Below are 12,630 nucleotides of genomic sequence, written 5' to 3'. Positions count from 1 at the left end.
TGTCTTAATCAGTGTTCTGGCCCTAAGATAACATAGAAGTCACTCAAGCTCTTGTAAAGTACAAATGACTTCACTCATAAAAATGGATTTTTATGGTCTAAAACCAATGCTCAAGATTTGGGGCTGGGCGGGCAGTCTGGGATAAGTAAAAAACATAAATTCTGGAAGATATGGGCAGACCCTGTCTCATCAGGCAGCAAAGGATCATCAGCTTGTAAAACTACATCACTCTTGGCATTCCAGGAAAAGTAACTACATACCTCATTCCATTGAAGAGGTAAACTGTGTTTAACCTTCCTAGCTTCTCCAGAACTTATCTGTATGCACAAGACATTTTGGTTCTCTACATGTAGCCATACCACAGTGCGAAAATGCATTCAAAATCCCCACAGTCTATCACAGTCTCAACTGTTGTGGAAAACTATTTTAAAGTGTATTACATTTTTTATGCTCTGGAATATTTGTAAAGATGTGTTGCTTTTGTTTATGCTGCATTTATTTAACTATGTCAAGCTGTGATTCTTTGCCTGTCTAAAATACCTGATGGTCTAATAAAGACCTGAACAGCCAATGGCGAGGTAGGAGAAAAGGATAGGCTGGCAGAGAGAATAAATAGGAAGAGAAATCTGGGAGTGAGAGAGAGAGAGAGAGAGAGAGAGAGAGAGAGAGAGAGAGAGAGAGAGAGAGAAAGAGAGAGAGAGAGAGAGAGAGAGAGAGAGAGAGAGAGAGAGGAAGAAGCAAGAGAGAACAAGGAGAGGAGCGAAAGGTTCAGGCATTAATGCTGACCTGCCCATACCTCCTTAAGACAACATGCACAGGGACTGCTAAGCCACCACATCACCCATCACACACTGCGGCCTGCGTGAGGATGTTGCACATGCGTGGAACCTCAGTGTGCATGCGCATGCTCAGTCTTCCCTTTAAAAGCTCCAACTTCCTCCCGCTTCTCCTCCTCTCTCTCTAGCAGCCAACCATGGCGGTCAGCCATTAACTCTGTCTCTCTTATGCTTCTCTCTCTTCCTCTTCTGTCTGTCTCTCTTCTCTCTTACTCCATCTGCTCTGCCGGGCCTATAATAAACTGGTTAATGTATTCTCTATAGTCCAAGTCTCATCTTGTGCCTTACTTCTAATTTAAGTAGAAAACTAACAAGGAGGATGTCAGGGGCCAGCCACCCAGCCACCCAGCCGTCATGGAGCAAGAGCGAAAGTAAGATATACAGAAGTAAGAAAAGGGAAAAGCCCAGAGGCAAAAAGGTAGTCAGGATAATTTAAGTTAAGAAAGCTGGCAAGAAACAAGCCAAGCTAGGCCAGGTTTTTATAACTGAGAATAATCCTCCGTGTGTGATTTATTTGGGAGTGGGTGGTGGGGCCCACAAAAGAGAGAAGAGCAAAGAGTAAAAAAGAGTAAAACAACCAACAACATTTTGGCATTCCAATGTGGGACTAGAGTAAAAGAAAAGCCAACAGCACTCAACACTGTTTAGAAGTTCAAAGTTTCTTCTGAGATTCATGGCAATCTCTTAACTGTACCCCTTCCCCCCCCCCACACACACACATCAAAACCAAAAAGCAGATCACATACTTTCAACATATAATGGCAAAGGATACCCATTATCATTGCAAAAGTGGGGAAAGGGGGCATAGTGAGGAAATACTGGATCAAAGCAAGACTGAAAACCAGCTGGGCAAACTCCAAATTCTGTATCTCCATGTCTGACGTTAAAAAGCTCTTCAAAACTTCAACTGCTTCTAACTTTGTTGACAGTAACACACTTCTGTCTCTTGTGCTGGTTCTGCTCCCTGTTAGCAGCTTTCCTTGGCAGGTATTCCATGACTATAGTATCTCCAACACCTTGGTGTCTCCAGCACAATTCGAGCTTCACCTTCACAGCTTCACACAATGGCCACAATGGCCTCTCTGGGCCCCCATGCAGGGACATCCCTGGGACATGGCCTCAGTGGCTTTCCTTAGCTTCAGAGGAAAATTCCACAACCCTTTTATTATATCCTTGACCCTTGAGCCAAAATCACGTGGCTGAAGCTGCCAAGTTCTGCTGCTTGAAGGAACTGGAACTTGGCCCCCTCATTCAAATACTTTTTCATCAACTTTCTATTTTTGATGGTTTCCTTCACTTCACTGCTTACACTTTCATTTAATTCCTTTTCACAAGATGGAGGCTTAGCTGAGTGGCGTCTTGCCCTGAGGCCACCGCTCCTTTTATTTCATTTAGCATCAGTCTTTTCTTTAAACTTTTTATCTCCTTTAGCACTGGACTTATCTCCATTACATTTCATGGTGCTCCTCTTATCATCAAACTGTACATTTTGTATTTTTCCTTGTTCAGATTGCTTCTTTTCTTTATAGATCTGCTTGAAACTGGCTACTCATAACAATATTACACAGTCAACACTAGGCTTTCTTGAAATCTCTGCCAATACCATTAATACAAAACTCTTCAATTAAGCCTGAGGCAGACACATTCTTCAACAAAATATCACAGGAACAATCTCTAGGCCATGTACTAATTTTCTTCCCATCTGAAACCTCTGTAATAGCTGGGCCATTATACATTGATCTCAGCAACACTGTCTTCCATACTCCTACTAGTATGGCCCATTAAGTCCTACTTAAAATGTTCAACTGCTTTCCTAATCCAAAGTCTACGTTCTGCCAACAAGCATCATGATCAGGCCTATCACAATAATACCCACGCCCTGGTACCAACTTTTGTTTCAGCCAATGTTCTATTGCTGTGAAGAGACACCATCACAATGCAAGTCTTATAACAGAAGGCATTTAATTTGGGCTTGCTTACAGTTTTGGAGATTTAGTCCATTATCATCATGGTGGGGAACATGGTGGCACACAGGCAGACATGGTGCTGTAGGAACTGCTGAGAGTTCTACATCCAGATCTGTAAGCAGCAGGAAGAGTGAGACACTGAACCTGGCTTGAGCTTTTGAAACCCCAAAGCCCAGCCACAGTGACACACTTCCTCCAACAAGGCCACACCTCCTAATCCTTTCAAATAGTGCTGCTTCCTGGTGACCAAGCATTTAAATGTAAAAGCCTATGGGGGCCATTCTCATTCAAACCACCACACTCTTTTATTGTGAGAAACCTTGGCTAGTAATTATTTTCTGCTAGTCTTTCTCCTTTCTTGTAAATGGAGGAAACAGTTGTATCTGTTATAAAACAAAAATTAATCTGTATAAACAAAAAATTAATATTGGCAAAGCACTTAAAACTAAGCCCACCTGAGAATCTGTTAAATGAAAAACCTCTTTTCTTCCATAATCCTTCAAATACCCTTGCAAATGTCCTTCCCTACAATTGTTTAATTCTTTGTGTGAATCTATAGCAGTTAGCCTTTATGGATTTGTCTGTCTTCTTTTTTTAATATTTATTTATTAATTATGTATACATTATTCTGTCTGCACGTATCCCTGCAGACAAGAAGAGGGCACCAGATCTCATAATAGATGGTTGTGAGCCACCATGTGGTTGCTGGGAATTGAACTCAAGACCTCTGGAAGAGCAGCCAGTGCTCTTAACCTCTGAGCCATCTCTCCAGCCCTTGTCTGTCTTCTCTTTGTGAGTTTGGCTCCTTGTTTTAAAGAACATTTTGATCTCTCTCCTTCCCCTCTTTCCTCCTTCCCTTCTTCCCTTCCTCTAAGAAACAAAATGGTAGCTCAAAGGAGAGGCTCTCACAAAAATCTCATGCCTTAAAATGGGTGGTGGATTTTTCCTGAACATCTTCTAAGCACAGCAGGTAGCCTATGTTCTTTCTTTTCCTAAAAATAAGTTCTCTTGAGTCCTATTGCACTTAAAACTTGCAGAGCTGACTTTATTCCAATCTGTCCTGGTAAACTATCAATAACTTCAAAATCACTTGGATCAATAAGAGCTGGGTATTTATTGTAGTGTTTTCTGTGCCACTGTAATTGTGAACATTGGCTGTCAACAAGATGGTGTACTGCTTAATTCTCATTTCTTCAGCATTAGGCAGTTATTGCCAAGGATGACCGATTTCATGTGAATCATCTTATCATCTTTGTGATTTACTTTGTACTTGAGCATATACTTTTCACTCTGCATAACCATTTGGAGCTTAGAGATAACTCACCTCCTTTATCATGTACTCTGTGGCCACAACTTCATTTAATATTTAAATACAGGATGGTCCCCAACCAAGAGCAGCATCCAGAGTGGGAGAAAAGCAAGCCACACTGACCAAAGCTATTTCTCCACCTCAGAGTCAGCTGGTGAAAGAGGCGGGGCTCTAGAACCCCAAAGAAGCAGACTGTACTGCGCGTCCTGGTAGCACTACAAAAGGCCATTGATTCCCAGAGAGGAATTCACATACTACTTGTATGTACAAGATGATACTGGGTGGGGAGGGACTCAACACTTTATTTTCTTCTGAGGTTATGCTAGTGTATTTTACCAAAAAAAAATTATTAGAATGCAGTTGAAGAGAAAGTACAGTTAATAAAATGTTATCTACACAAGCACAAAGACTTCAATTTGTTCCTAAAAATCCACATAAAAAGGCTAGAGGTATTAGATCATGTTTGTCTTGCCTGCACCCTGGGGACGGGCTGTCCATCCAGCCTAGACTACTTGGTAATCCCCAGGTCAATGAGTGATGGTACCTCAAAGATGAGTGGCTTCTGAGGAACACATGAGGCCGACCTCTGGCCTCTGCACACATAGTACGTGTGTGCGTGCACACACACACACATACAAAGTGTACCCGTACCTGCACACACATACTATACATATGCACAAATATGTCAGTAGTCAGGCAAGAAGATGGTGGTTCTTGGGGGGAAATGTGAGATGTGATGACTGAGGTGAAGTAGGAGAGAGCAATGGGGTGAATAAAGCCATGTCCAAGTGTTGAGCTTGAGGTCATTGACTCATCCTTGACCAAAAGTGTGAGGCAGGAGGAGGATGGACTTTAAATCACTGCCCAGCTCCAAAGATATCCAGACAGAATAGTCATGAGGCTAGCAGCTTGGAAGAAAGGAGAGCACTTAGCAGAGTGGAGGAGGGGCACGTTGGAATCTTAAGGGGCAGAGAAAGAAGTGGCGCTAAAAGAGACGAGAAGTGTAGAGAGGAGCAAGTGCACAGAGTGGGTGTGGAGCAAAGAGGCTATGTGAGGGTCCTACGTCCCTGGAATGGCAGCGTCATGCACCGCCATGCCTGCCCTCATCCTCCCCAGCTCCATATTCCTCCCGATTGCAAGACCCAGGTACACCCAGTTAGGACCCACCCACTTCCCAGTGTCTCAGTCCCTCCATGGGGCTCTGAGCACAGCTGTTCTCGCTCTCCAAACCCACCCAACAGCTCATATTGCCAGGGCCACAAGAACTCAAGAGGGGAGCCTCGTCCATGAAAAGTCTCTCAGGGCACCACAGACTCTTTGAGGGAGCAGGCAGCCTCCAAAATTTTCCTAGAGCAAGGGGACCACTGTGGGTGTGCAGAGGCAAGGGTTGAGCTAGGTAGTGAGACAGAGGCCTGAGACGTGACATGGGGAAGAGCTCCTTCTGCTGAAATGCTGGTGGCTCCAGGCTAAGAGGGGCTGAAGACACTTGGTAGATGATAAAACCATCCCACCTTCCTACTTACCCACTGGTAAGCCCTCCTGTTTCAACAAACCTCCATTATACAACAGTTATATTGTTCTCCAAAAATTAAAAACAGAAATGACAGAATTGGCTACCCCACCTCTCTGCTATCCCAGTGTCTAGACAGTGATAAAGGACCTGTGGCAGGATGATCCAGAATTTGGTGAGATGCCCGCTGAAAGGGATAAGGATGCTTGCCACTCGGGACACCATATTGCTGCTCCCCAAAGCCCAGCACCTGAAAATACCAGGAGAATTTAGACACTGGTAACAACAACAGTAGACAAATAAAGCAAAGGGGTAAGAGATCCATCACCTGCCACCCCCTCCTCACTCTCCCACAATGAGGAGAAATAATACAACTCAGATATAAGTCAGATGGTTCCAAAACCAACTATGACTTCTACCTTCATCTTGTGAATAGTGTGTGTATGAGCACGCATATTAGAAAAGCAAATCCAGCTTGAATCTACCATTTAAATGAGGCCCATATGTATACAGATCCAGCTCAATATTGAGGATCAGATACATTTGTTTAGGGAAGAGTATGATAACTTGGGAGAACAAAATATTTGTCTATGATGTCTATTAATGTCAAATAATACCTTTAAGATTTTATTTTTTGTTTTGGTGTGCGTGCACTCACGAACACACAACCGGGGAAGCCAGAAGAAGGCAGGTGTTGGATCCCCTGGAGTTAGAGTTATAATCTGAAGTTGTAAGGACAGGTACCCACCACAGAGTCAAGGATTTGACTCAAGGACGGGTAACTTCCTGGAATGCTGGGGGCTGTTGTTCTTGTCAGATAACAAGTCACATGTTTTCACCTCAGTAAACAAGGTTGGTTGTCCCCACTGTACAGGGTGCTTGATCACACATATCTGGGAGATACATAGGCAGGAAATACATCAGGATGTGTGTTTGCCCCAATTGGACAAAGGCAGGAAGTACCGTAGCCTTGTGGGTTCTGCCTTTATGAGCCCAACTGACCTGATTGAGTACCATTCTCTGGGAGGCCTAGTCAGTATCCATCTTCCTGGCCAGTATTTAACAAAGCTTGCTTTAATTAGACAATATGGATTTGGTCTTTCTCCTCACAATTTTCAGGTTTAACACAGTCAACCACCTGATGTGAGTTCTGTATGAGGCTACAGGTCAAACCCCTGTTCTCAGACATGCTGGAAGCTTCGGCCTGAATGCAAAATACCCCCCCAGGCTCATATGTTCCAACACTGATCCCCAGCTGGTGGCACTGTTTTGGAAGGTTATGGAGCCTTTAAGAACTAGAGCCTCAGAGGAACTATGTAACTGGGCAGGCTTTGAGGTTTTATTGCCTAACCTTACCTCCTTTTGCTCTCTCTTAAGGACTGCTGCTGTAACAGTACAGGCCAGCTTCATGCTCCTGCTTCCGTGGCTTCTTAAAATGGACTTCATTGGGGGTTTTTATAATAGCAACAGCAATGAAACTAATACCAAGCACCAAGAAATTGGTCACAAGTGGGACCATTGCTGTGGTGAGCCTCACCATGTGAACCTCAGGCCTTTGTTCTGCGGAAGGAATTGGGGGGGGGATTTGTAACTCTGAACTAAAAAAGCCACTGAATGCTACAAGAAGACTCTAGTGGGCCATTATAGTGGGAGTCTACAAGACAGTAACACTGCGACAAGTGGTTAGTAGATGCTGTAGAGTCATCAGAGGAAGGAGCTCAGCAGAGGAAGTGCCTCCTTGAGATGCAGATGTAAGGCATTTTCTCATTTAGTGTTCAATGGGGGAGGCCCCAGGCCATGGTGGGTGGTGCCATCTCTGGGCTGTTGGTCCTGGGTTCTATAAGAAGGTGGGTTGAGCAAACCACGAGGAATAAGCCTGTAAGCAGCACCCCTCCATGGCCTCTGCATCAGCTCCTGCTTCCGGAATCCTGTCCTGTTTGAGTTCCTGTCCTGACTTCCTTCAGTGATGATCAGCAATGCTGAAGTGTGAGCCAAATAAACTCTTTCCTCCCCAACTTGATTTTTGGTCATGGTGTTTTCCTCAGAGCAATAGAAGCCCTACATATGACAGATGCCTAGCTCAGGAATTGAGAGGGGAATGAGAATTGGGCTGAGAACTAACTATCCATGTGGTCTTTTAGCAAAGAATCCAGCTGCATTCTGTTCATGTTTTAAGAATTTACACAAGACCAGATTTAAAAATAATGGACGAATTCCATGACAGCCTAACACTGAGTATGTGGACAGCAATGATATATTATTGGTTACTCTCATGCAGATCTGTAGGTAAAATGAGCAATAAATAGGGCAGAAAGTAAACAAAAGTTGTGTGGTTTAGAGAGGAAAAGAACACTGGGAAGCTTAACTGCACAGCCAGGGCTCATGCTAAGAAAGAGGCTTTATTACAGAGAAATCTCCTGCTCTTGAGGAACAGGAAAAGCACCTTGAGGGCAAAGCCCCATGCGGGAGCCCCAGGGCATTTCTGCTCCTGGAAAGCAACTACTAGGGACGTTTTCAACCAGCTTCAGCACAGGGGAGGTGCTGGAACTGTGGTCCACACTGACCAGCCGCCTCCATCCACAGCTGGAAGCAGAACTTGTCAGTGTAGTTCACATGATTCTGATTCGGGGAGGCATGAGAGATGCAAGACTGAGAGAGTCATGAATTAATTCTTCCTCCACAGTTTTCAGAGAGCCGCTGAGGCCAGGCAACATATGCCAGGGGCAGAGTCCCTGGGAGGCCCCACCCACTCCCACCCCCACCCCACCCCAGAGAAGCCACTGCGTGGAGATATGAAGGGGAAGCCTAGGTTACAGTGAAGAGCCCAAGATATTGGAGATGCCAAAGCCATGGGATGTCTGCCAAGGAGTGCTGCATACAGACGTACAACTAGCACAAGAGAAAGTGTGTGTGGGGGGGGCGGGGTGCTGCAGACAACACAGCTGGATGGGTGGAGCCATCTGAACTTTTAAAAATGAATGTCTAGACACTGGACACGAAGCTACAGAATCTGGTGTTTGCCCAGATGGGTTTCAGGCTAGCTTTGGTAATTCACTATGCCTCAGTTTCTCCCTTTGGGGAGGGGAACATATATTCTATGCCACCATATGCTGGAAGTAGATAATTCGGTTTTGTTTGTTTTTACAGTGGGTCACAGTTAACAGGTTGCCTTGAGTCTCAGGAGATACTGTGGAACACTATTGTGACTGTTAAAGACCACAGAGACTTTTCAGGTTGAACTAAACATATTTCGAGTCATGAAACAGCCATGAGCATTTTAGGGTCCAGGGAGGAATGCTGTGGTTTCAATAGGAAACATCTCCTATGGGCTGTTATGTTTGAACACCTGATCTCCATCAGCTTGTGGCACTGTTTAGGAAGGCATGGGATTTAGGAGGTGGAGCCTCCCTAGATGAAGTGTGTCACTGGGGAAAACTTTAAAAAGTCTAACAAAGACACTCCACCACTGAGCCACATTACCAGCCCAACAAAGACTGATTTAATGTGCATTTTTTGAATCATTGATACTGCTGGGCATGACTATCCATGTTTGTAATCCCAGATTTGGTGAGATAGGTGAGACAGGAGTATTGCCACAAGTTTAAGCCCACCCCAAACTACAGTGAGAGACTCTGTCTCAAAGAAGCAACAACAACAAAAAGTAAATGGTACTTTATCTTTCCTAGGTCATACACATTTGTGAGTAACTAACTTACTAAAGTGTGACATTCTTTTTTTTTCTCCGTTTTTTTATTAGAAAGAAAATTATTTTACATGAAATGTGACCTTCTTCTGAGAATTGATGCATAAGCAGTTCCACACCCAATCCTAACATGTTCAGGAACCCTACAGAATTTGTTAAAGATGTCTTGTATTAAATATTCATATTCTGGGTTCTCCTCCTCCCTCCCTTCTCTCCTCACTCCCTCTGTCCTTCCTTCCTTCCTTCCTTTCTGGCTTATTTTTGAGGACATGTGCCTGTGGCTATAAACCAACCAACTAAATAAAAAATGGTCTAAAATACCATCATATACATAATGGTAATGCCAACCAACATGATTTGTTTGGATTGCCATCTTTTTGCTTATAATACATATTGTCTCGGCAGATACATATGCTCTGAACAGATCTGGAACTAGGGGGACCCGTGGCTTTTTCCCCCAGGCTGGGCAGAAATCCATGCAAGAGCTCAGAGTCACCCAGAGACCACAGCAAATGATGTGCTCTGGTTTGCAGGGCATTGTCTTTTCTGCACCATCAGTGTGCCAGCCTGAGTTGGCAAGAAGATAACCTACCTCTGTGCTGTGTTATGCCAGGATCCCCAGTGGCCCCGTTACATGATTGGCATTCTATCCTGTCTGCCATTGTGTAGCTGCATAGGGCTGCCACTGTCCTGTGTGATCTGAGAGGACTCTCAGAACTCCTTGCCCTGAACACTTTATCCTATTCCATTCCTAAAGTTCAGGACAAGCAGCCCAACTCTTGCTAATGCCCGGATCTGTTAACACAATGAGAGGATCCAGAAATGTAGATCTGAGTTCTTTGTGCCTCTGGCTAACAAGCTAATCTCAGCTCCACAATGTGTAAACTGGAGACGATGGGAGCAGCCTCAACAGAATCGTTTTGAGGAGTAAAGAAGGTGTATTTATTATTAGGCACACACACACACACACACACACACACACACACACACACACACACACAGCAGTAACAGAATTGTGAGCAGGGTACCACTAGGTGAACAGTTAACTAATGTCCTCTGGAAAAGCTAGATGTCAGGTTCTTCTTTGTCACCAGTAAGATTTTTTTTTTATATATAGGTCAAGAAATAGGCTCACTAAAAATAAATATTTTTTTCCTTAGAAATAAAAACTTCTTCCTGGTGTCATGGTAAATGCCTGTAATCCTAGCACTTGGAGAGGTTAAAGAAAGAGGAGCATAAGTTCAAGGCCAGGCTGGGCAATTTAGCAAAACCTTCTCTCAAAATCAACAATAAAGGAGGCAGTAAGGAGATTATGGATACAGCTCAGTGGTAGAGCGCTTGTCTAGCGTGGGTGAGGTTCCGGGTTGAAATGTCTATACACAAACAGAGGAGGGAGAAAGGGAGAGAGGAAGAATGGGGGAGGGAGGAAGGGATGGAAAGAAGGAAAACTACTACTCAATTAAGTGGGTGATAGGTAAAGGTTCCTCAGAGGATTGGGGAGGACTGTCAACAGGAAACTATTCTAGATCTTTAGAGGGGTAAGTTGGTCACGGGCGTTTCACGGTGTTATTCTCACACTGATCACTATTTAAACTTTAAAACTCAAGATGATTCTGCAGACAAAGGTTGGAAGCACATTGGAGAAAGACCCTTTCCTGACATCTCAGGGTCCCAACCATAACGATAAATCTTTCAGCCAGCCACCTGAGCCCTGCTGCCATGTGACACCCAAAATAACAGAGACTTATATTAGTTACAATGCTGCTGGCCGATGACTAGGATTTCTTATCTGCTAGATCAGTCTTAATTATCAACCATAACTATTAATCTATATATTTTATAAGAACTTACCTTATTGAGGACATCAGCCTTATGCACCCTCTCTTGCTGACGCTCACATGGTGACTCCAGGGAAGAGAGGAGGAGGAGGAGGAGGAGGAGGAGGAAGGAAGGAAAGAGCGATTTCCTGCTTGTCCCTGCTTATATTCTGAGTCTGCCTGCTATGTCACTTCCTGCCTGCATCACAGGACTTCTCTTTACTACATTTCCCAGAATCCTCCTCGACTCCTAGTCCCACCTAACTTGCTTCCCTATTGGCCAAAAGTACTTTATTTATTAACCAATAAGACAAACATATACACAGAAGGACCTCCCCCATCACCCAACTATGTGTCTGGCAGCAAATGTGTAATGTCTCTGGCCTCAGTTATCCTGTCCAGACCAAGGGGCTTCAGTAAGAGCTTTGGGAGTCACAGGATACACCAATGAAGGCTGCATGTTCTTCCGTGGTGTGCTGGCTAGTCTTATGTCAACTCAACGTGCAAACTAGAGTTATCAGGAAGAAGGGAACCTCAGTTGAGAAAATGACTCCTTAAGATCCAACTATGGCATTTTTCTTAATTAGTGATTGATGGAGGAGGGCCCAGCCCATTGTGAGTGGTACCATCCCTGGGCTGGTGGTCCTGGGTTCAATAAGAAAGGAGGCTGAGCAAGCCATGGGGAGCAAGTCAGTAAATAGCATCCCTCCATGGCCTCTGCATCAGCTCTGCTTCTTGTATCCTGTCCTTGTCCTGACTTCCTTCAATGATGAACAGTGATGTGGAGGGGTAAGCCAAATCTATCCTTTCTTGCTCAAGTTGCTTTTTGGTCACGGTGTTTCGTCAAAGCCATTGAAACCCTGAGACATGCAACAACACAGAGCAAAGGAACCGAGACGAAAGGAGACTCCAGCACCTGACCAGAACTCCCAAAGGACCTATGTCGTTTACGTGGCGTTTTCATGGGAAATAGTGGGAGGCATCTCCCAAGGTCTGGAAGGGCCCTGGACTCCTGGATCACCAAGACAGTCTTCAAGAAAGCAAGCGACAACTCAGAATCACCTGCAAACTTGGTTAAAAGCCTGCTCTCCTAGAGGGTGTGCAGGTGCAGTGTGGAGACCCAGGACTGAGATTTTTGTATCAGATGCCTTAGAGTTTCTTACAGCTTGGGGTTGTTTCTGATGAGGTAATCTCAGGGAGCCATGGACATGGTGTCAGGGGCTAAACTGTGTCCCCTCAAAATGCAGATGCTGTAGTCTTTACTCTTCATACACACAGTGTCTTAGACTTTGGAGACAAAGTCATTAAAGAAGAGGTTATGTTAAAATAACAGTTCTCAATAATAGAACTGGTACCTCATAAGAAGGTGAAGAGCCACCAGAGTGGCCACAGAACTTAGACCTTGTAAAGCCATGGTGATAAGGTGACAGGGATAAGCCAGGAGTGGCCTCCAATATGCCGACTTTGAGCTGAGACTTTGCGCCTACC

The 12,630-nt window shown here is 44.4% G+C and overlaps 1 protein-coding gene across 1 annotated transcript in view; it reads right to left on the bottom strand.

Moving 5' to 3' along the window:
- The window catches only part of Slc22a16 (solute carrier family 22 member 16), a 36,464-nt gene that overhangs the window by 4,653 nt on the left and 19,181 nt on the right, over positions 1 to 12,630 (bottom strand). Inside the window, exon 7 of the mRNA XM_027402265.2 lies at positions 5,773 to 5,872. Within this exon, the coding sequence (XP_027258066.1) occupies positions 5,773 to 5,872 (100 nt within the window). The remainder of the gene's footprint in view (positions 1 to 5,772; positions 5,873 to 12,630) is intronic.

Source organism: Cricetulus griseus, chromosome 2, assembly GCF_003668045.3.
Source record: "Cricetulus griseus strain 17A/GY chromosome 2, alternate assembly CriGri-PICRH-1.0, whole genome shotgun sequence".
Classification (NCBI taxonomy): domain Eukaryota; kingdom Metazoa; phylum Chordata; class Mammalia; order Rodentia; family Cricetidae; genus Cricetulus; species Cricetulus griseus.
This window is presented reverse-complemented; position numbering and strand designations above follow the sequence as displayed.